General features: G+C 40.2%; 3 protein-coding genes across 4 annotated transcripts in view; 1 reads left to right on the plus strand and 2 right to left on the minus strand.

The window, feature by feature from the left end:
• The window catches only part of LOC110373343 (UDP-glycosyltransferase UGT5), a 37120-nt gene extending 17977 nt beyond the window's left edge, over positions 1 to 19143 (plus strand). For both annotated transcript variants that reach the window (XM_021330605.3, XM_021330604.3), the window contains exons 2-4: positions 9834 to 10059; positions 13545 to 13761; positions 17551 to 19143. In XM_021330605.3, the coding sequence (XP_021186280.3) occupies positions 9834 to 10059; positions 13545 to 13761; positions 17551 to 17833 (726 nt within the window). In that variant the 3' untranslated portion in view covers positions 17834 to 19143. The remainder of the gene's footprint in view (positions 1 to 9833; positions 10060 to 13544; positions 13762 to 17550) is intronic.
• Positions 19140 to 22351, minus strand: LOC110373341 (KIF-binding protein). The gene is made up of 2 exons (XM_021330602.3): positions 21152 to 22351; positions 19140 to 21059 (listed from the first exon to the last, which is right to left on the minus strand). The coding sequence occupies exons 1-2, from the start codon at positions 22113 to 22115 to the stop codon at positions 20233 to 20235; spliced, it is 1791 nt and encodes a 596-aa protein (XP_021186277.3). The 5' UTR covers positions 22116 to 22351; the 3' UTR covers positions 19140 to 20232.
• A 942-nt stretch (positions 22352 to 23293) lies between these two features.
• Positions 23294 to 25028, minus strand: LOC110373333 (mesoderm induction early response protein 1). The gene has a single exon (XM_021330578.3). It carries the CDS (start codon positions 24814 to 24816, stop codon positions 23629 to 23631), a length of 1188 nt encoding a protein of 395 aa, XP_021186253.3. The 5' UTR covers positions 24817 to 25028; the 3' UTR covers positions 23294 to 23628.
• Between the last annotated feature and the right edge of the window lie 171 nt (positions 25029 to 25199).

The raw sequence follows: 25199 nt of genomic DNA on the forward strand, positions 1-25199 counted from the left end.
TTGTTATACTATCAAAAAATCCATACCGATGACTACGATTTGTACGGCGGCGCTTGCGCACCGAATGAGCTCGAAACTTTACCGTGACGAGCACCTCGATTTCTCGTCCCTCCGACCAACTCAGTTTTATTGACCTTTCAATTTAACAGCCGTATTACAAACAATTGGTACATGATATCATTGCAGGACACATAGCGTCAGACGCCCCATGACGTGCGCTACTGAACTATACCACACACACCCTGCATACCTTAAGGGCTGAAATACTATATCCGAATAACTATAAAAAACTATGTGAAATCGGCCCTTAGGTGGAGACTATCTTGAGATAAAAAACAAACTATGGGGGTTATCTCAATACGAAAGGTAGTGTGTGTTAGGGCATTTCATGGGCTATCTGGCGATAGTAATCCTAACAATGTGACCTAAGCCCTAGTATTGTTTATTTGCATGTGAAATGAAAGTCAAAACACAAACATTATTTATTGTTCTATAACTTAAACTATTAACAATATTTCTATAAATTAAGTTATTTTCTATACAATGGGACCTAGGCTTTCAGTTAAACACTATTTCACTAATGAAAGTCTAGGATTTTTGCTATCAAGAAATGTTTACATGGGTAAATCAGGCCTTAAACGGCAGAACTATTAGGTTAATTATACATAATTAGGTAGGTTAAGGTTACCGCTACAAAACTATTACAATTTGGTATCAAAAAACACTATAATTTACAAATTAAAGCACTATCAAAATCTGAACAGAATTCTATAACAATTTAGAAGGAGGGTGCACGTGAAAAACATACCTTGGCGCGGCTCACGGCACTTTTTGCTCATTACCCTCATCACAAAATTGTTAGAGTATAAATAGTTACGCGCATACACGAACACTCAACACCCGCTCCCGGCCGCCGACAGCGACGCACGCTCTCCGAGTCCACGCTGCTGCCTCCGCGCCCCGCACCCCGCACACCGCCCGCTCGCGCCGCGTCTCTGCGTGCGCCGACCTCGCCGTAGCTGCTAGCTACGTGCGACGCCCCGCCCCCTGCTACGAACTGCACGTAGCGCTACACCGTAGTGCTACGTCGTAGTCTAGCGAAGGATTTATTAGTTGAAGTTGCCTTTTTCAAGGCAACTGATACTAAGTGTTTCTTATACGGACAACGTCTAATTAGAGTAGCCCCTTCAGGGTAAATCCACAGTTTCGTGGTTCCCGGGTGGAAACCTAACGGTGTCAACGACCCCGGGAGGGTGCAGACCCACCGCACCCGCCGAACCCCTTCAGGGCTAGGCAGTCAGGTGGAAGGACCTGCGAAGCGGCCTTGGGGGGCCCCCTAGTCGCCAGCAGTGCTCTTTAACCCCCGTTTGTCCACAGCCGCACCCGGGACGGTTGGGTGTCTCTACCCCAACGGCCCGGTTCGGTCGCAAGACCCATAGGGACCCACTGGGCATTAAGATTACCAGCGGGCTTACAAGCTTAGGGCTCACAGTAGGTACTCACCTCCCTGACCACACCCGTCAGGGAGGGTACACATCCCCAGGAGATCCCACCTGGGGAGTTAGGTTAGTGGCCCTTCAGGCCGGACACTTGTCAGCTCAGCTAGCGAGTTTGTTTGTGTTTTTCTTCTCGCTAGCGCAGCGCTAGGAAAAACACGAGGGAGGGCGCCTTTGGGGAAGTGTCCGCTCGAGGAGCTCACGTTTAACGTGTCTCCTCGGGGCATAGGTAGGTTAGCTACCCCAACCCCCCCACCCCATCCTGTATATCAAATAGTTAATTATGACGCAAGACGTCATAATTAACTACATTCTGGAGGTCGTGGCGAAGGACGCCGACCTCCAAAGGCGTTATGGCGCAAAACTAGCCTCCCTTCAGGAGGCAGTTGAGTGCGCCAACGCTCTCTCCGACGCGGGCGCCCGCTCCCGCTCCGGCTCACGCTCAAGATCCCCACTCACCACGAGTGGAAACTCGTCCTCCGAGGACGAGTTTCAACTAGTAGAGAGGGGCAAGAGGAGGAAGGGAAAGAGGTCAAAGGGGTCAAAAGCCCCTAAGGCCTCTCCCCCCTCTCCCCCTCCCCCCCCTCAGCCACTTCAAGCGGTTTACAGACCGCCTTCCCCCCGTCCATCTAGGCCGATCAGCCCTATGGCTGACTCTCCGGCCAGTCCAATGGCTGACTCACCGGCCTCCCCCTCTCCCCCTTCGTCGCCGATGGCCCCTCGTGCGGCCCGCCCAATCCAACCGTCGGCTATAGCTGGTCCGAGCAGCCGACCGGACAGCCCCATGGCCCTCTCACCGGCCACGCCTACGTCATCAGCTAGGAAGCTGAAAGCCCCCCCCCCCCTGTACATACAGGACAAATCGAAATGGACCGAAGTGTCCAAATTCTGCGCGGAGCGCAGAATCAACTACACATCGGCCAGATCCACGGCCCAAGGGATCAGAGTCCAGGTCCCATCCACTACCGATTTCCGCGATCTATCTCGCGAACTTCGTGGAAGGCAAATCGCCTTCCACATACTCCCTGCCGGAAGATATCCCGGTAAGGGTAGTCATTAGGCGCGTCCCTAGGGAGATCTCCACCGAGGAGGTTCTCCAAGACCTTCAGGCCCAAAACATCCCGGCCTTAAAAGTGCACCGCCTACACAAGGCGCGCGGGGGTGACCAGTACGACATGGTACTGGTCATTTGTGAGCAGACCACCGGCCCACACCCCATATTTAAGTTAAAGTCGATCTGCTCGCTCACGGGCATCAAGGTCGAAAACCATATAAGTCCTCAATAGTAGGACAATGTCATAGATGCCAGCTGTATGGTCACAGCCAAGGCAATTGTTTCGCCCCTCACAGGTGCGTTAAGTGCCTAGGGGCCCATTCCACGGCGGACTGCCCCCGCCCCAAGGATGTCACGCAATGCACGGAGCCTCCAAGCTGCGTGCTTTGCGGCCAAGCGGGTCACCCGCCAATTACAGGGCTGTCCGAAAGCCCCAAGTTAGCCCAAAGGAGGCTCGCCAAACGCCACAGCGCACGGCAACAGAGGGAGAGTCCTTCTGTGAAGACCTCCCAACCCCCGCCAGACTCAGCCCGCAGAGACCGTCTCCATGGAACGCTCTCAACCACCAGGGAGCCTTCCCCTCCCTACGCCCCACTGCAACCCCATCCATCCCGGGGTTAATGGACACCGCTGTCCCTCCCCCAGTTGCAGTAACAACTCCAACCTTGGTCGAGCGGAGAACCACCCCCGCCCCGACCCCCATTGCACAAGCCCCAGGCCCAGTGCGCAATTCCCCTGCCCCCCCCAACGGGGAACGGGCAATAGATGTTATTTTCAACGCCTACAGAGCGTTTTTCACCCCCGCCGCCGATCGCATGGCGGCGGAAGTCAAGGCCGCGGGCAACAATGCCCAAAAACTCCTTGAAATTCTGGGTCGATACCCAGACATAGAACGGGCCCTAGGGGCACTTAATTACGACTAGTATGGATAGGTTCCATACAAGGTCGTGCTTCAAACCGCGTTCCCTAAAATTGGCCTACTTCAATGCAAATAGCATGAATGACAAGAAGGAGGAGATCGCAAACTTCCTTTGCGATCACCAAATTGACGTCTTCCTTATCCAGGAAACATTTCTCAAACCTCATAACCGCGACCCCAGAATTGCTAACTACAGTCTAGTGCGCAATGACCGGTCGCGCGGCCCAGGCGGAGGCACTCTTGTCTACTACAAGAATTCTCTGCACTGCATTCGATTAGACCCACCAGTCCTAGAATCAACTCTAGAAGTATCTCTATGCCGGCTAGGCATGACGAACCACCCGCCAGTGACAATTGTCTCTGCGTACATGGCTCCTAAGAAAATGGGGGAAACGGAAAATCACTCCCTTCTCATAAAGGACCTCACCACTCTCTTCGGCCTGAGCAACTCTGTTATCATAGCAGGAGACCTCAACGCCAAACACCCTGCCTGGAACAGCAGACTATCAAACCCCAGAGGTAAAGTCATTTTCAACCATAGCGGTATACTCCACTTCGATCCGATAGCCCCAATGGAGCACACTCACTTCCCGCATCTAACGACGCATCAACCTGACGTTCTTGACATAGCTCTACTCAAGAACATTAACCTCAGGCTGAAGCAAATCGAAACCATCCACGAGCTTACTTCAGACCACAGGCCAGTATTAGTACACCTAGAGTCTCGAACGGGCCTAGACCCGGACGCTCCAACTCCTACCAGGGTGGTAACTGACTGGAAGAAAGTAAGCGAAAAGCTGGAATCTACCACGTCACCCCACCTTGATAAAATCCCCGATAATATTAGCTCAGTCGCGGACACGACGGTCGCAATCGACTCGCTAACAGAGCACGTGCAATCCATAATTGAGGATTGCTCACGGGAAGTCCCAGAGTTGAGTGATCAACGATGGAAACTGCCCGCCGACGTACGTGAATTGTTAACCGAGAAGAATGCAGCCACACGTGCCTACAGCGCCTTTCCCTGCGAGGAGAACAAAACCCACATGCGTAGATTGCAGCGTGCTGTAAAGACACGCATTGCGGAGTTACGTTCGAGCCGCTGGGACAAGACGTTGAGCGAACTTGAGCCTAATCACCTCGCCTTTTGGCAACTCCAAAGGAAGTTACGTTCCGTCGAGGACTATAACATTCCTCCCATCACCAGACCCGACAAAAGCATCGCCTTCGAAGACGATGAGAAAGCGGAATGCCTAGCCAACAGCCTAGAGTCCCAATGCTCTCCCAGCTCACAACCCTTCGACCAGCGCCACCTCGAAAAGGTGAACGCAGAGGTCGAACGTAGAGCAGCCCTCCCACCCATTGATGACCCAGATGACCCCCTACCCCCCGTCACTGTAGACGAGGTAGAGGACATCATCAAAAACCTTCAGCCGAGGAAAGCTCCCGGCAGGGACGGAATCACGAACAAAGTCATCAAACTCCTCCCCGCCCAAATGATTGTTCTATTGGTAGCCATCTTCAATGGCGCCCTGAACAATAACATCTTTCCCCAAGCCTGGAAAGAAGCCACAGTCATCGGCATACCCAAACCAGGCAAACCTAAATCGGAGCCTTCGAGCTACAGACCGATCAGCCTCCTCACCTCTCTCGGCAAAATCTATGAGAGACTTATTCATAAACGTCTCAAAGATTATGTCGAGAGAAAGAGCCTTATTCCTAACGAGCAGTTTGGATTTAGAAACCAACACTCGTGTGTCCACCAAGTGCACCGTATCGTTGAGGACGTAAGCGTTGGGTTCCAACGTAAACTCCCAACGGGGGTGCTCTTCTTTGACATAGCGAAAGCCTTCGACAAGGTCTGGCACAATGGCTTAATATATAAGCTATACCAACTAGGAGTGCCGGATCGTCTCGTACTCATCCTGCGAGACTTTCTGTCGAACCGCACCTTTCGTTACCGCATCGGCAAGTCACTATCTGACCCACACCCGATCACAGCGGGAGTCCCTCAGGGCTCTGTCATCTCCCCACTCGCCTTCTCGCTGTACACGAGCGATATTCCCAAGTCCCAAAAAGTGAAACTCGCACTCTTCGCTGATGACACGGCCATATACTATACAGGCCGTGACATTAAAACCATCGCCCGAACCCTCCAGGAGGCAGTCAATAACTTGGCTGACTGGTTCTGGAAGTGGAGAATCGAAGTGAACCCGGACAAAGCCAGGCGGTGCTGTTCAGTAGACCACGCCACAAGCCTGGCACTCCCCCCCCTGTCACCATGAACGGCAAGCCCATTCCTTGGAAAGAGCAAGCCAAGTATCTAGGAGTAATCCTAGATAAACATCTCACGTTCGCTCCACACATCAAAGCGGCCCGCGGCAGAGCCGCCTTCGCTATGAGCCGCCTCTACTTCCTGACCAATGCGTCAAGTAAGTTAGCTCTTAAAGCTAAACTGCGCCTCTACACAGGTGTGATCCGTCCCATCATGACGTATGCGGGGGCCATCTTTGCCCACGCAAAACCCCGCTTCATCCACAGAATGCAGACCCTGCAGAACAAGTATTTCCGTAGAATAACCGGTGCGCCCTTCTACGTTCGTAACGAAATGTTACACGTCGATCTTAAAGTGCCTACCGTGGCGCAATTTCTTAAACGCCTTACCAAGCGTCACTTCGACGGTGCAGTCAAGCACCGCAACCCACTGATCGTATCGGCCGTCCAATACGAACCTTCGCGGATGAGTAAACTCCGCCGGCCAAGACACACCCTGACCCTTCCTGACGACCCCATCACAGTGCTCCAAGAGAGCCGTAGGGACACTAGCACTCTCAGGAAACATAGACACATCCGAAAACTTCCGAAACCTCGCCGCCGAGGTACGCGTACGCGTAGAAAGTCAAACTCCCCCCCCGACCCTTGCTTAGCCAGCCCGCGTAGCTGAGCGTTAAAGTTAAAACGCCCCTTAAACATGATCCAGCCTGTCCCTTTGCTGTTAGTCAGCGACGCCCTAAGCCGAGGCTCGTACCCCACAGGGGGTGCCCTTAGCGCAGTCGCTTAGTTTGTAAGCTTTTTTTGCCCCTGGCTGGAGGCCTTAAACTCTAGGCATCCACAGGGATTCGACCGGTTAAGCAGTAAACAGCCTCCTAGGCTGAACTGCGAGATGCCATTCAAAAAACGAACACTCAGGCATTATGATTTTGCACTCGCGGCGCACGGATGCGTCTGTCGCGAACAGGAGGGTTATCAAAACTACAAAAAGTAGGTATTCTAAAATGTTGCCAAATCTCTATATAAAAATTCAAGAACAGACGTAATTTATTCCTACCACAATGCCACAGAACTTAAATTACGATCGGGGAAAATTGCAGTAGTCTATGGAATTGCAGAATGGCGCCAAGATTCCCTTGTTTTGAATTATTGTGGTTTTCTGGTCATAAAAGCGTGGTTTTTAAAGTTTTTAAAATAAAAATTGGAATCTGCTATCGAATGGGTTTCCTGTTAAGTCTTTCAAAATAAGTAATTATGATTTTTTTTAACCAAAGATGTAGAATAAAATATCAGTAAAAGTCAAAAGCCCCTGATCATTGGCATTAGGTATTAACTCAAAACTGTGTCATCCAGCGGACATATTCATGTTAAACAATTGAATGACGGATAATATCTTTCAAAGCATTATGTATCATCTTTACGCTGGCTCCAAACATTGGTTCCAACCGTCCAACTTTGGACGTGGAGGAAAGGCCACATAAGTTACCGATGATATGTCTATATCATTTGTGCATTGTTCTTGTCGTTTAACTTTGGCAATGAAGGTATCCGTTTTGACGCCTTTCACATGCATATTAGTATAATTTGACAATCGTGAATCATTTTCGAATACGCAAAGGACTCGTGGACAAATTGTTGGCACAAAATGGTCACCTACATTTATCGTTGGCCTTAATAGCAGTTGCAGTCATTGGACATGATAGCCACAATTGCAGTGACTTGCAGTGTTTGTAAACACGAGTAAAATGATACCGTATGTATGCGTTGCACAGCCATCTCTTATTTATAATGATTGGTGTTGCATTTCCGTGTTAGCATGATACACCGTTAGACGGCAATCAGGGGGAGCGCAATTTAAACCGGTTGGATAACTCGATAATTCCAGGATATTAAAAATGGGAAGACAAGCAGAAATATTTTTACACGGCGTTATTGATTTCTTTCGATACTAAGAACAATAAATAATGTGACTTCATAAAGTTAGATTTAGGTATTGGGGAGCATCGAACTAAATGTAATCATTTGAGGTCACTGGTCACCCCTTATCAATGCCGCTAAATGTGATTGTGACTTCAAAAAGTCAAGACTTTAAAATTAATGCCTATTTAAATATTTATTACGAAAGTGATAATCGTTTGGTTGGAATATTTTCTTCGTTTTAGGAATGTCGGCTTATTTTTTAATTCTGGAGTAAAACTTAGTTCCAAGGTTTAAAACCATCTCAGAAGTACCTACCTATGGTTTAGTATGTTAATACTCTGCTCTCGGACCTCGTAGTAGCAAAAACGTTATGACATGGGCAGGTAATCGGTTAGTTTTCAATTTAGTTTCACTTTCTAAGATAGCGCGGAGAAAACAAAATAACAAGAAAGTACCAGCCTATCTACTCAATCAAACTATCTAGTAACTTTCTGATTTCAAGACGTATTTACTGCGAAACTAGTTTACGGGCCAGAGTCGGTCTATGTAAGTAGTTTGCAATAAAAAGTTTAAAACGGCGCAGGTTAATCTACGGACTGCTTTGAAATGAGTCCCGTTACTCATCTAGTATTAAATTAAGTCGGACAAAGTTGTGACGAAGAGATGACCCATGATGATTTAAAAATCAGGAAAACTATTATGTGACGTTTACGTCATTTTAAAATAGATAGATATAATGGACATGTAATATTGGATTTCCTTCCCTTGGAATTTTTGCTGAGTCAAACAAGTTGAAGAAGTTTTGATTGATGTAAATCAAATTCAGGAAATACACAAGGAAAATCAAAGAATAGTTAATACATATTAAACCTACAAGTATTACGTACACCACAAATATTGTTAAATATTAAGTTATTAGTAAATACTTTTAATAGGTGTAGTGTTAGGTACTAGGTATAACAGTTTTCTGTACTGAGAATGCGAATGCAAAACATTTCAGTTACCTATTTTACTGTATAGCTTTTGGCCTTGACAATAACACCTAAATACACATACAACATATTATTATTACACAACTATTTTACACCAACGTGTAGCCTAACAGACAATATTATTACAACCATGCTCCATTTATTTACGTCAATAGTTGGCTACCTATTTTTATTCCGACTTCAGAGACAGTTGTCACCCACGGCTATATTATTTTTATCCAGAGACAATATTGTCACCCACGGCTATTATTTTTATACCTGGACAACTGTCACCCATGACCTACATAAAGGTACAATTTTTAATCAGCCTTCGATGATTACTAATAAATCAATATGGAGATATAAGGTAATATGATAAAGATATGGGGTTTGCGACGAAATTAATATCTAAGCTCAAGATAAACTCTTAGCTTTGTCATATGATTATCATAATCATAATAATGAATAATGACAGAAGTATCATTAGAGATAAATGACCTGTTTCCCGCATCCTGAGGGAACACACCTGGATAAAATTATTGTAGCCTCGGAGCATAGAATAAGGTTATCTATTATACCAGAACGAATTGTAATTTATCTGGCATTGGATTGTATTTTTTTATACATCGGTATTCTTAACAGTCAGAGATGTGCTGACAGGGAAGTTTTTTGCGCCACATCTTCCCAGCAAAAACACACAGGAATGCGAAAGGTGGACGATTTGGGGGCTGCGCAATTTTTTATCTTCAAGAGGAAGTCTACTTAGGCAGTTTAAATGAATGATGTAGAATAGAAGATTCTTTAGTTTGCATGGTTTGTGAATCGCTAAAAAACTTCTCTTATGTTCTACTAGGTTCTATCTGTAGTCTGTGCTATTGTGTGACCTACTTGTTCATGGCATGTAATGATTATTGAAACTTTATGGGAACAATCGATGTCCATTTAATTAATCAGTAGATCGTTTGTTTGTATTATGAAACTACAGGTCAATTGTATTGACCATGCGTTTACCAATTGAGGCAATGCGCCGATTCATCAGACAGATCTCAATAAAATATTTAAAACAGTAGGTTCACTTACTCATGGCCTCCTTTTGAGCACCTTTATCTGTCATTTATGTCTTGAAATGCATCTTTAAAAAAAAAAGATCGCCGTTCTATTTTCAAAATCCCATCAATAAAATAAAACCTCTTTTGTTTCAGTACATCGAGCGATTCCTGAACGAATCTGAACACGGGGTTGTGTTGTTCAGTTGGGGCTCACTTATCAAAACTGCTTCGATACCCAAGTATAAGGAGGATATCATAGTAAACGCCCTTTCGAAGTTAAAGCAGAGGGTAATATGGAAGTATGAAGACAGTGATGAGGAAGGAACACTTTCTGGCAACATCCTGAAGGTCAAGTGGATACCGCAGTATGAGTTGCTTCGTGAGTATTTTACTACTATTTTCTTGGAAACTTGTTATGAAATCTTTAAGAACCAAAGACAATAGACGTAGACGTAGGTATTAGTTTGGTCTATTTTTGGCCATTCCTCTCTGTTCTCAAAGATACGAGACCCATGCCAACCTAAAACATGTTGAGTAAGGTCAGCAAAAATGTGTACCTACGTTTCGGCGAGAGTCCACTGCTAGCATTTCACGCACAAAGGTTGCATTTTCGTGGAAATTATAAAGGTTCGAAAACATTTGTTGGAGCAAGTAGACTAGAATACACATTTGTGTTGCACGCTGCGCTATCTCGCCTTTGGTCTGACTATTCATGCCGTTAGCCACAGATACATTAATTGATAGACAGACAACAAATTGATCTTGGAAACTGTTACAAATAAATACATACCTACATGTTTTACACTTGTTAGTGACTGCTGCTATTGTGTGTGCACGCATCGTCTTCATTTATTTACATTTAACATACTTCCAACAATTGCCTATTAATACTAACATTGGTTGACAATACGCAATGTCATGCAGGCAGATCATATGCTAAGGAAATGTTAACGCATTTATTAAGAAAACTATAAAATTGTAAGGTCATTTCTAGGATATTAATTAACTTTATAGGCTACGAGCCATATTTCATAGCAGGTTAGCCCTCGAGTCCTTAGCTCATTTGCATTATTGTGACGATAGAAGTCATTTTGTTTAAATATTTAGGTTCTTTTACTTGGCAACTGAAACCAAGATAAATAGAAGATACTAAATAGCATACTACTTCAGCTAAGCTGTACTTATCCCCAATTGATTCGAATGTATTAAATTACCAACAGAAAGAAGGGAGAATCTATTACAACTATTACAAGCAACTACTGTTACCATTCTCTATTTTTGTTTTGGATAACACATATCTAATAGTCATGGTTAATTCCCTAATGAAATGTAATTTCAGGTAACTTATGTTCAAGTAACTTTTCTTCATCAACACTTCGTTTTATGTAGTCATCTAGGCTTCTTTCCATAAAAATAATCATTCTTAGAAGGAAGCAATAAAGATGAGTGATGTGGAATTAGAATTACATATGTATTAGTATCACGCCTGATTGTGGTCAGATAATATTAAAATTACCATTATTAGATTTAAGTATATTCCCTCGTAATTATAAATAAACATGGGTAATAGGGAAAATACAGACTGCTAGTATAATCCAAATTCAATGATACCTAGGTATCTATCCTTAGGATAGATATTGAGATATAAAGCTTATTAAAAATAATCTACAAAGACCAATCTTTTTTTATTTACGCTTAATTACAATTAATACCTTATTAACAATCAGATAAGAATGTGGTACCTAGTAAGTAGGTAGGTATAAGTATCTAATGTTTAGCTTACGATACGAGCATATTACCTTCCTATAATTACGAAACAGATTAAAATCTTTAAGAGGGCTATCACAAATTTTCGAGTTTTATACGAGTTTTGATGCGTCATTATGCTTTGGATATAGTCACAAAAAAAAAACAAAAATAAGATTAAGAAAGTTTGATCATTTATGTTGGGGCTGTTTTCAAAAAATATTTTAATTTGTCCACGTACATCAGTAAAATCTTTGTCTCTGCAAAGGATGTTTCATAAAATGTTGCTTTTGGGGATCTTTTGATGCTTCAGTACTCCGAGGATATAGCAATTTAACCATTTATAAAAATGTTCAAGATACAACTATATCTTGTACTTGTGCTTGCTTACACCAATTTATTACAATTCATACAGTAATACACCAAAAATAATTCTATAAAACTGAGAGTTACTGACAATTTTCCGTACAAAACTATATTTTTTATCTATGAAAGTATAATCCAAATTCAAATAAAAAATATTTAATAATTAAGGTGGTATTGTTATAAAGCTTGAAAAAAAAAATGGCCTATTTAAAAGTAAAACAATATTTTAAAATAATTTTTGTTTGCAATGCAAAGAATCAATATAAATCTTGTGACGCGCGGTGTTCAACTTTAGTCAGCGCCAGGCGCTTACCGAGGAGGGACGTATCGCTCGCCGTTGCACCGCGTAAACTCGCCGGAGTTCGAAAAATATAGCGCAACCTGCGCATCTAACACGTTTTGATACTAGTGAGTTTTTAATTTATTTATTAGTTATAATGATCTGATTCAAATGTAATATACATAAGTATTAGCCCATGATATTCTAATGCGAAAATGTTATAGATTGGGTTCTCTTTTTTTGATGTTGGTTATATAGAAATATGTACGTAAATGTCATCGTCGTTAGTTTCGCTGTTGCATAATAATATTATTGGATATCTTTGATTCTTGCAGGATAATGAAAACATATTTAATTCAGATTATCAGACTCAATCGGATACAAGTACAAATAATATGAGAAGTATTTTTTGTCACTGGCGACAGACATATTTGTTTTAATAAACTATTTACATTCCTAGTTTTTATTGTTGCAGGAAAATGAAGATACAATACATGGAAGACGAATTATAGATTTTAGTTTTTTTATAAATCAATTACTTATACCTAATTGATAAACATGGTGAAAAGTTTGGTTGTCGATTAAATAATTTAAAAATTGTAAACGATTATTTGTTTATTGTAACTCAATCGAGCTATTCTAGGTTATAAAATTCACCAGTACAAATAATATTTCATAAACTATAAAACCAATAAACTATTTCGGAAAAAAAGTGGCAAAGTCTCAAGTTTGTTTGTGCCGCGTAGCGGTCCGCAGGTGTGCATTGCGTATTTCACTAGACGCACACGCGCGCAAGTGCTGCCGGCTATCGTCTAATTTACCTAAACCTGAGCGATTCGATTTTGTAATAGCGCTCTTAAGTATTTGCATTTGATTCTATCTTTCTAGATCTTACTTTTGTAACGCGTAGTTTACTTTCTGGCATTTATACATGTCACCCCCCGTCATAAAGTAAATAACCACTAGAGAGCGCACTCGCCAATTTCTTCTAAGAACACGACTCACCACTGCGGGCGGGGGGAAGCGGGATAATCCGCGGCTACTATTGGTCAGTTCAAGGTCGCTACTAAAGGATCGTACTGATCGTAGCCTTATAGTACGCGCAAAATCACTAACTTTTGGCGAGCGTCGGGGCACTGTATGCGCAGTCAAGTGGTTTTATAGTCTTTGCCCCCCGTACATATCCTACTGTCACCCCCGGTCATAGGTAACTTAGGTACTTACACTCCAACTTCTTGCGAACTATAAAAAATATGTCACAGATTAACTATTTCGAACAATCACCAAATACTAAAAAATATAAAGGTCTAGACTGGGTCTGGCTAGTCTTGGTGCATATTATTAAATTATAGTGATTCAGGGGAGTACCTACTTCCTATAACTGAAAAATCACGCATTAACTTAATACCTTTTCCATATAGGTACTACTATTCCGTAACATTCAATAAGAAAATCTTCTTAAATTTCCACAGAACACCCGAAAGTAATCGCCTTCATCGCCCACGGTGGTCTTCTGGGCATGACAGAAGCGATTTCTGCCGGTAAACCGATGCTGATCGTGCCGTTCTACGGAGACCAGCCCCTGAACGGAGCGGCAGCCACCTCCATTGGTCTTGGGAAGGCCATATCGTATGCCGACATGACGGAGAAGAGTCTACTTGAAGGACTGCAAAGCGTGCTGAGTGCAGAGTGAGTATATTAAACTGCCTCAGATAAGATATAATCATAGATTTAAATCCTACTCAAAAGTCCCTGAAAAGCCACACAATTAATAATTCGTCGACGCTTTTCGTCTAGTCTTGTATTTTTACCTGACTCTATATCCTACATTTCTTACAGTAAAAGGTCTTACAGAGTAACAATACACAAACTAACTGAGCTTTTTTTCTTTTAATAATAGGCACGATGGGTGATGGTTTAACTTAACCAAAAGGCGTGACGAAGGTTAGATCCCTGCCTGTCCTGAAAAAAACTTTTCATACACATCGTATTAATAGGCATATTAGACGCTGATACCTACGAATATTAGGTATCTGATAATCAGCTGAAATGCATTTCAGAACTTTGCTCTTCGATCTGATAATATTATAACGAGATACCGGTTCTTGATCTCGATACAGACATTGATTTATTGTTATAAGTAGTAGATAACTCCATTATATGTATTAACACATTAATACAGATAGATGCATTGTATAATAAACCCATTTTAACGCCATAATGTCGTGTATGGGCAATCAAAGACGAAACGCCATCTTACTTCCGACAAGACTGGGTGTTATGCATAAACAAATAGGCCTAATTTAAATAAAAGACATAATTATACCATTTACTAGGTACATACGCATTGCAAATTATGACATCTCTTTACAATTGAGGGTTGTCATTCATAACAATGAATGTTAGGGAAAAAAAAGTTTAAAATAGGTAATCGCGTCCAGGGCCGATTTCGACCACGGCGACTGTTCTCATATGAAGAGATCAGCCGCAGGAAATATTATAGTGCATAAGTTTCACATCCGTGCAAGTCATCGGATGATTGAAAGCTTCATCTAAACTTACAAAAGTCTGGACTTAATAAGTAAAAATTAACATTAAACCTTTTTAAAATTTTCGTTCGTTAGTGAACTTTATGTTTGCCGAAATAAAATAAGAAAACCATAATGGGTAGGTTAGGTAACAACTCTTGCAGAAGTTTTCCAATATTTTCCATAAGACTTGTGTGAACCCTAACAAAGCAAATAGGAAAATTGATTAGTTTGTTTAATCCCGCAATATGTCAAGTTAGTATGGAAATCACACTTCATTTACATTTTCCAGGTGTTGGAAAATTTATTATTTATTGAGATCGTGCTCGCTATTAGGGGTCTATTTACCATGTCGCTTCTATTTACAAAACACATATTCTTAAATATTCTATTTAGATATTTGATAAGGTGGTAAGTTAAGTAGCACCCTATACCTACACGAAATCGACTATCTTTCTTCGGGACGCCTCAGGTAAAACGAACGTTAACCGAGATGTATTTCGGCAAAAATTTTAAACGCTGGTAGAGATAAAAAAATTAATATGAAAATTTATCCCTCCACTACCTATTAAATTACTATTAATAACATCTATAGAACGTAGATCCCTTAAACATGATTAAGGTAAAACCATAAACTACAGGTTATTTCTAGAAAATCTAAAGATTCACGAATAAAGCCATAAAGCTATACCAGAAAACGTAATAGCCAGAGTATTTCCTTATAATTGCAGCGCAGTCAGTCACGTTCTGGTGGTTTTAGACTCGTATTACAGAAGTTCTAGATAATCAGATTTCTATGGACGATATCTTTATGTGGTTATGCATCACGGTAGAATTTCGTGTCGGGATTTACACCACCCATCACTATGCATTTCTGAAGAACCTACTCCTCAGGCGTCCGCAGTTTGTGACTATTGTGAAGTCAATAGTAGCCATCTTCGGACAAGCAAAGCTTCTTAACAATAATATCAGTCTGTACGTGCAAACGTAAGGAATACCTAGTTGAGACTAGTAGGTATATATCAGATGTTATAGGTCCGACAGCTACTAATTTATGAAACACTAGGTACCTACCCTCCTTTACGGGGCACAGTTGGGTTAGAATAACTTGCCATTTTGTTTAGGGAGTATAATTTTATCGCCTCATTTAGGAAAATCACAAAATAGGTTAACATTTCGAGTTCACGTTTAGGATTCATGCCAAAATTACTTTGTAGGAAATGGCTGTATGCCAAAATTTTAGTTCCTATCCTCATACCATACCTTCACACCTAAAAAACTGGGTTACCCAAAATAAACCCTTACAAGTTCTATTGGGTAATTTTAGGACTACCTAAATATAGAGGTGGCGTAATACAATTAGGAGAATTATGTCATGAACACTAAGACCTAGTCTTAATATAAATTATATCGTGGCGCCAAATCAGATCATCTACCTACCAATAAATCTTAAAAAAATCATATCAAGGTGTTCCAAAGCGTAAAATATCCATTCACAGTCAAACTCAAAAACGTTTATTCAAATTAGGCCAATAAATCAGCACTTTTCGCCAGCCAAATCACCTAGCTACCCAATAAACAAGTTCTTAATGATTTTTATTTAAATAAATACGAGATCCCGGTACCGAGTGCGCTACGCGCTTCATAGGATAGGCCTACCCTGTATTAGATAATATGTATAAACTACCTAGAAAACCACTAATCGTTTAGGTGGAAGAAAATGAAAATCGATAGTTTGAAACAGGTCACCGCGTTATTTGTAGACAGAATGGCAACTATCTGCGAAGGTCTATTCTGCATCAAGGGTTAATTTAGAACATGCTTGTCTGTTAAACCCTTTAAATTTTCATAGCTTTTCACGAATTTTTACACCTAATGTTACTATAATTTCGTTCTGAAAAAACTTAGGTACTTATGTAGATAGGTAACGCTCTAAAAATACCTATTTGTTTTGGAAAAATCCCTAAAACTATTTTCAAAGCTCGACATTTGCATAAAACTAAAAATGATTGTACAAGAAAAACACAAAACAGTTTTTTTACCAATTTTTTTCTATAATCTATAGATATTTTTAGGAAGTGGGTATATGTGCCAAGAATGTTTCCTATACATACCTACCTACCTACATAATGTCGTAAAATTTTAGGCTTCATGCATAAAATTAGTCTATCACCGTTTCACGCGTGAACACCGTGCTCTTTAGTTTACATAAATAAACTATTGTTTTCCAGGCTTGTCAATCAACGTTTGTGTTACGAGATATTTGTAACACGTTTCAACAATAACGTTTGAGATTTATAATTAGTTAACAAAACATGAAAAGGTTTACAACATTCAAGGAAATGTAACATTTAGGATTTATGTTAAGTACCTAGACATGATGACAAAAGTAATACATGTCTAAATGTTAATTGATTTCTAGATAGATACTTAACTATTACTATGTTTTGAAATTCACACATTCCAACGTTTTATTTATTACTCTTTTCATACTAACTGCCACTCCTCCATCATTACTATTTATCTTCCTACTATTAATCCATGCATTTTAAGCCATTGAAAGCCAACAGTTAACTGACTTGAATCATTGCTGACATTTTACGTGAGAGGTTTCGGTTTCACAATCGCCATCATTCCGAAACTTAACGATTCGATGGGACTTCCAAAAAGTAGGTAATTCTAGGAAAAAAAGTTCATTCTCAGAAGCTCCTCCACCGTGAGTGTTGGCTTAGGTCAAGGCTCTAAATGTGTCCAGGGAATGATTGTAGTTCCCTTGCTAGATATGTCCGAAATGAAGGCCAGCAAGTTTGTCCCGAGTGCAGCCTTTTGGGGTTATCTCCCTAGCTAGAAGGGTCTCGGTGTCCAATATTCTACCATGTATGGCCTATGGGTGGCCATAATAAGAAGGATGTTTAGAAAAATTATTAAACAATCATCTCTTTCTTTTCAGAATGCGAGTAAGCGCAAGACGGGCTTCCAAAATGTGGCAAGACAGGATTGCAGATCCCTTAGACACAGCCGTATACTGGGTCGAAAGGGTCATTCGATGGGGTGATCAAGACCCGTTGCATTCTGCCGCACGGGACCTCACCTTCATAGAATACAACCTTATTGATGTAGCAGCTGTGATCTTACTAGCTATCGTATTTATGATTTTAGTTCTAAGGATAGTTGTGAACCAAATACTGAGACTTCTAAGTGCTAGTATGAGTAAAAAGGAGAAGTTGCACTAAGGAATGTAATGTAGGTACCTATTAGTGCAATTTGGCTCACTTTCAAATAGTTCTAACATTACCCAACCTCGGTTTAGGATTAGGTCTGTTTTCCTAGACGTTCTCAAAATAGATCTAAGTTTATCCAGGTTTTATGACCAAAAACTTTGATGCCAAACTATGACTTTAGATTCCGAGATTAAGCTAAGATTCTGATGCCAGTTTAAGGGGAGATCAACGGCTTCCTATTTTTGCAGTTTCATACATGGGATATAGGCAAACAGCTTCCCCAGTCTAAATACAAAGGTAATAGAAAGCCTAGTAAATAATACTACGATCTTACCTACTTAGGAAACCGTTACGAATAAATTTTTTACATTACAAAATTGTCGCTCAGCTATTCCACTTGGCCATTAGAAATCGCTTAGATAGGTACTGAATAATATCTATGTTGTGTCACAACTTACATTGAGTTTTCCTCCTTGGTCTAGCTAGAGTCAATGAATCTAAGATTTCATTGCAAAATGCAATCGTGCAAAATTACTTTGAGGAAACTGCATCTTAGAGTTAAAAAATATGTAGCAGTAGACGATTGTAAGCATGCAGCAAATGAAAATTAAACAATAAGGTGGTCCCTAAAATAAATAATAGTAGGAATGAATCTTCACCAATTGTTTTGGCAATTTCCTTCAAAGGTTACTTACAATTTAACTACAAAAGTTACATACTGGGACATACCTTCATATTTACCCACCTAATGCTCTATCTATTACAAAACTTAATAAACAGATCAATAGATAACCCCATGATAAAACCATGGTTATCAAACTATGATTTACTGTACCTACCTAGATTAAAAGATTATTCAACCGAGGTGGATTTTAGGCAGACTGTTAAGTTATTTGTTTATGTCCAAAAAATAGATGTTGTAATAACGTTCCAAGTAGTATGTGCTGTGACAATCGGCAGGGTTTAGATAGCTTAATTTAATTATAAGACTAATTAATATTACTAACTATGATTGCTACTGAACACATTGTGATTTTAAAGAATATGACTTCTCATGATGTACCAAATTGACTAGCAAATAGGGGATCTAACAGGCAGCTGAGGCTAGAAGGATCATAAAACAAATCGCAACAGTGTCGCCATCTATCTTCTACAAACTTCTATGTCTATGGTATGCAATTTTTGCGCAGTGCGCCTCTCACATATTGTAAAAACTGAATCATGGATATATCGGCTGCCTGCAATAGCCCTACATAGGAAAATGATTAAAATAACTAATGTATTTATGGATAAGATATTCATAATAAAAAAAATGAAATTTATGTGTTGTTTCTTTTTTAATAAAAAAAATCTGTAACATTTATTTCCAACAACAGAAATAGCCAGTATTATGAGTTACTTATGTTCAAAATGCCAGGTTTGTTACAATGGTAGGTATTATAAGCAAAAGCAAGGCTTTCCCCAAATAGGAACGGGGGTATTAAAACAACCACAGATGAAACTAAATATTTCATAGGTACCACGTCTAAACTATCACATTGAAAATAGTCAATGATTTAAACCTAGATTTAACACGGGTACTTCTGAAAAAACCGTTATATGAGGTGCTAAAAATTTAATTAATCATTTTTTTTTAGATTAAATACCATAATTTACAAATACCCTGAGAATGGGCCCTAATTTCATTGAAATAATACAAGAATTAACATAATTAAGTAAGGGAAGATTTAACGCTTTAATGTTGAGCCTTCGATTAATTTTACAAACTAAATAGTTTCAGCAACCACAATAGGTAGTTGTTAGCAAATACATATTTTATGAATGGAAGTGTCGGCAAACTTAACGGCGACCTCAGAGCAGTAAAAGTACGTGCATGATACCTAAAATGCAGCGTCTGGCGCTACGTTTTGAGCTGCCATAAAGTTTGGAGAAAACCATTCCAGGCATAAGTAATAACCCAGCAGTGCCCAGCAGCCAAGGCCTGAAGGGGCTGCGGGAAAGTTGGAAAGAGTTACCGCGGCCCTGGTACATAAAAGGCTTACGACGGTACACGACGGTTTTTAGTCAGTAAGAGTCTGACACTCCCTCACATCATTTGATGACTTTTGACGTCGTTAAAAAAAAGAAATAGGTAATTAACATTATTTACTTTCGTATATTAAAAGCCAGTCCCTGCACGCTTTCCCTAAGCAGTTCATCACTTAACAACCCTTCCTGGCAGTCAGGCAAAACAACACAAAATTAAACAAAGTCTATCTACAAATTAACCATCTGTGCCTGCACATACTAAAATAACCATCTCTGGTAGTTTGCTGAATTAAAAAGCAACATCTTAAAAGCATTCTGAGTATACCAACATACATATATTGCTGTACATTATAGTGTGAACAACCACAGTGTATGCAAATCTTCTATTCAGCTGTCTCAATTTGAAGCCTCTTTATTTTAATAGGCAGTATTTTAACCATTTCTTGGCATAAGGAGAATTCCTCATGCATCATAGCCGCTGCATCTTCACAGTTAGAGCAAATGTCGACCACAGCCTGATAGCTATCATAACTCTTTTGCACATTCCTTAACTGTGTCAGTTTATCAACTGCAACCTTCTTCATGCTACATCTACCAATGAAGGCGTAAGCACTAATCACAGGCCGTATTAATTCGAAAGTCAATTTCGCCGGCATCACGCCATTCTTGTCCTTAACAGAATCAATGAAGTGATCGAAATTTTCGATACTCTTTTCGCAAAGACTGTTGATTTTCTTCAACGCGTGTGGAGTCGGTTTTTCGTTTGATCTGTTGAGTTTTTCGAGTTTGATGTTTAGAATGTCTGAGTAGACCTCGCCAAGTTCATACCACAGTTGCCTGCAGTATTGAAGGTAGTATACTGGGTTGATTTCTTTTAATAAGTCTTCTAGCATGTCAATACGTCTTTTGTGCATTTTTGCACGCCTTTCGTCGTCTTCCTCAAAGAAAGCAAGGTAACTATATGACTGGGAGCTGTCTTGTACCAGTTCTATGTAATCTGAGGCTAGGGTATCAAGTTTATAGTACTCCTTAGCCTTATTCAGCCAAGTTTGACAGTTCAGAAATACTTCTCTGGCATCCTGGTAGGTCAGAAGAAACTTGTCCCCAATCTTGCTCTCATATTTTGACACATCTATATCTGTGAAGACTAACTTGGTAATGTCTCCTCCACAAATGTTTTCATTATCTTCCAATTTGAGATTCGACATATCTGTAAACATAAGAAATAGAGTTGATTAATAAGTACTTATAACAAAGTCAGACTTGAATACAATGAAATAACTGTTGTACTTTTATTCTTACCTGTTATAGACTCGGTTAAATGCTCAGTATCACTCATAAGCCTAGCTTTAGATGAAGTCATGAGTAAGATACAGTATTTGGCCCAACACCGGGCCACATCAGCTGACCTGTGCTTAAATGTTTCTATCTTTGCCAGAAATACTTCATCATTATTCTCAGCTGACCCCAGTTTCTCTTCATATTGTTCAAGAATTGTAGAAGCAGCTGCCAAATGGTGCCTCGACTGGAAAAATCCATTCTGCTCAGCAAAGAATTGTGACAATGTTGCTGAATTCAATGCCCAATCTATGGGCTCATAATCATTGTACTGTAACTGTCTGCGTAAAGTTACATGACAATAAATTGCTGATTTTAAATTCTCCTTCAAAGAACCATATACTTGAGCTAAGTAGTAAAGAGTTAATGTGTGTGCTTTCTCTAGTAACATCATATCTCCCAGAGGACTTTCTCCTGTAGGGCTTACAATCTGCTCTATGGGTAACGGCAACTGCAATGTGCATTTAAAATTCTCATACAACTCTTTAGCATGCAACAAATATGTCTTAGCCTTATCAGGGGCATCGCGATTAGACCACAGTATACCTAAATTGTTATAAACATTAATAAGAGTGATTATTATCTCTGGTTTAGAGGAGTTTGTAGAAAGCAGGTCCACAGCTTCTGTCAAAACTCTTTCACTTGATGTTAGCTCTTCAGTTTCCATGTCAATGACCCCAATATTCAGTAATACAGTTCCTAACATAGCATGGAGCTTTATGTCATCCAAACTAGTGGTACCACTGAGAAGTTTCTTCAAACTGTCGCACATACTAACAAGGATTCCTTTGGCTTTGTATTTAGACATGTAAGGCTCGTTTTCCGGGTCATTTTTGCTGTCCTCGTCCAGCAGTTTTCGGACTTTACCGTAATTTTCATTAAAATCGTTGAGAATCTCTTTCTCCGACATATCGGGGCTCTCAGTCATAATTTTTTAGGTTTTGACGAAGTAAATCAATATAACCTATGTTATGTATAAATTATCCCGCAAAAGCTTATATCTTGTAGTTACTTATATAGAAGCAAAACAGATACACTCAACAATGATAGCTCCTTTTCAATTTCTTAGTCATCAATTTTTATAATGAGTAAAATTAAAATTCAACTTGGTCTTTATTTCGTTTTCGTAGAAACTTGACATTCGCAACAGTGACAAGACAAGTGTTGTCATCTGTCATATCAATTCAATTGTCATATGCAAAAAAAAAATTGCATTGTTCATGGGCCTTTTACTATGTAGGTCATCTTGCATGAAGCATCATCATGATGCAAAAAGCATCAATCTCAAGACAAAACCCCAATATTAAAACCCATTCATTAGTCGGTACCGAAAACACAAATAGACTAAACTTCAATCATTTAATCTATCTATCATTTTGTCTGTCTATTTGTTACGAGTAATCTCCATAATGGCTGTACCAAATTCGTGGGAGTTTCACTTTTACTTAATGATTTCTATGTTATGCCTTACTCTTAAACTTCTGGTTTGTTAACTTTGAATAAGGATTAATCCGTTTATTTCTTTATATATTTTCAAGGTTATACTTCCATTCCCACCTAGCTATTGTAAAATAAAATCCCATTAGAAAATAAAATGCCTATGCATAAAGAGTAAAGGCGTTGGTTCTTTAGATATTTAATTTTTTATTAAGGCTAGCATCAATATATTTTTGAACGAAACTCGTATAAACAACAAAACTACGACAAAGTAAAAAGTTAGCACAAATAAGTTAGATGTTTGTTGCAGTATTACTTTGCCTGCTTCTTGTTATCATAATAGGTCTTTCCTTATGAATCACATTTCATGCTAATCTTTGTAAAACCTCTTGAAATTCCTTCTGCCAATTCACATGACTGTATTGTAGATACCTGACCTACATCATGTTCATTTGTGAATTGGCGCGCAAAAGTTAGGTATTTCATTTTAGAAAATGTAGACAGATCTACATTATGTAGGTACGCACAAACCACGGAGTAAAGAGTCATTTTGTTCTCCATGGTACAAACCCAATGATCTCATCAATATACCTACAATTCAATAACGAAATAGTAACAAGTCTTGAGTAATTAAAAGGAAAAAGGTGTGTTAAAATAAAGTGACACACGTATTTGCACTGTTTATTCTTATTTCAATTACCACATAATTTTATACACCTCCCATCTTCCGATGAGTGCACAAACATTCATTTCATTCAGCATAATTCCCTTATTCACAAACACATAACATAATTTACAGCATTATTATTTACATTGTACTGTTTTAAAATGTTAAAATACAAAAAAAGGGTCTTAGTCAGTCCTTTATATAAAATAGTGTTACAAAAACAAAATTGGATTAGTTTCATGAATAAGGAAAAAATACACTTATATCTAATAACAACATAATTAAGTATGTTACAAACAGTGCTTGCTACGAATGGCTTCTGCCAATAATACATGGATTAGGAACCTGTTGGAGGTTCTGGATCCTCCATAGACAAGGCTCGTGGAGGTGGGGTGTGGGCGTTTAACTGGGAAAACACCTCTTTTTCACCCAACGCCAATGGGTCAGGCTGTGTTGCAGGAGAGGGACCAAACTCCATCATCGGAGAAGGTGACACTGGTCTAACCACCCCAGGTCCTGATGCCTCCTGCTCCTCCAAAAACCTGTCCATATAATCTGTGTGGCCCGGGTGTATTGTATACTTTTTTTTCTCCAACCGAGCCTTGTTTGCAAATATATCATGCCGTTCTGTCTTTTTCCAAATGTAATAAAACTGTACCAGTTCACCAACAGACCGAGTCCTTACTTTGTACTGTCTGATTAAATGGAAGTCCTTGCCATGGGCTTTTAGCCCATTTTCAAAGTTGCGACATTCTTCTTCTGACCACAGACTTGCATGTGCAGGAGTTTGGGCAGATATGCGCCGCCGCCTCAAGGCCTCCTCCACATTATGTCCACACTGTTGAAGCAGGTACAGAGCTTCTTCGTCATCTCGCAACTGTCTCCCTCGAGGAACAGCATCTATTCCTGTTGCCGAGTTCATAGCGCATATTTTCTTCATATATTCCTCTGTTACCTTTTCTTCTAACATAGTTGGGTTCCACAACAACTTGTCCTCATTTTCATATGGTAATGCATCATCATAGCTACATAAACCTTCAGGGATAGCAGCTTGGTAGTCACTACCAACCATAATAGTCTTTTTCCAGTCATCCTCATCGGGACTATAGTCATAGTCATCTTCTTCTTCTGAAGGCGGTCTGGACCCTGACCTAAGGCATCTCGTGGCTTCTGGACTAGTAGTCTCACTGTATAACTGCTGTAATGCTGATTCTGTCTTCTCAATCTCCTCGGGCACCACCTCCGGGGCCTGCTCAGGTATGGGCTTGTCCATGCTTCTGTCGTATCCGTATAGTGCTAGAAGTTCCTCCAAGGGCATATCCCCCTCTCGCTGAAGGCTATTGAGTTCTGCTTTGGGATCCTGTTGCTCTCCCGCCGCTAATGCTTCTTCTTCGTCTAGTGTTCTCTCGTCGTCAAAATCATTTACCATCATTTCAACAGAGGGCTCGAATAGAGACTTGTCGTTCCCCACGTCCATACTCGCATCGTGTTCGCTTACATTGGACACCAGCGCGCAATCTGACATGACTACCACGGTACCACACTATGGATGTTGTATCACCAAAACATGATAAGTATTCAGTGTTTTTATAATTAATTTACGTAACTTAACATTTAAATAAATAGAAAACATTACAATTATGACATATTATGCGATTTTTAATAAATTATACGAAGAACAAAACAAAAATATTTTGACACGACAACCATAGGTCCTGTCAATTATTTTTTTAATTATGACTTTGACGTCAAAGCGTAGACCATAGGCATTATAAACCTAAGCATCAGTTATTAAATCTTCCATCATTTCATTAATAAATATATCTTACACCTCGTATGTCCGAAATTGAATGTACACACGATCAATATTAAAATTAAAAGCATATTTTAAAACTCGTAAGCAAATGC

The sequence above is a fragment of the Helicoverpa armigera genome, chromosome 13 (genome assembly GCF_030705265.1).
Source record: "Helicoverpa armigera isolate CAAS_96S chromosome 13, ASM3070526v1, whole genome shotgun sequence".
NCBI lineage: Eukaryota > Metazoa > Arthropoda > Insecta > Lepidoptera > Noctuidae > Helicoverpa > Helicoverpa armigera.

Bases quoted from the DNA above. Each gene is read 5' to 3' on its own strand.
- LOC110373341 (XM_021330602.3), bottom strand. From the start codon at position 22,115: ATGACTGAGAGCCCCGATATGTCGGAGAAAGAGATTCTCAACGATTTT. The intron at 21,060-21,151 runs GTAAGAATAAAA...TTATGTTTACAG, and splicing joins TTTAACCGAGTCTATAACAG to ATATGTCGAATCTCAAATTG.
- LOC110373333 (XM_021330578.3), bottom strand. From the start codon at position 24,816: ATGTCAGATTGCGCGCTGGTGTCCAATGTAAGCGAACACGATGCGAGT.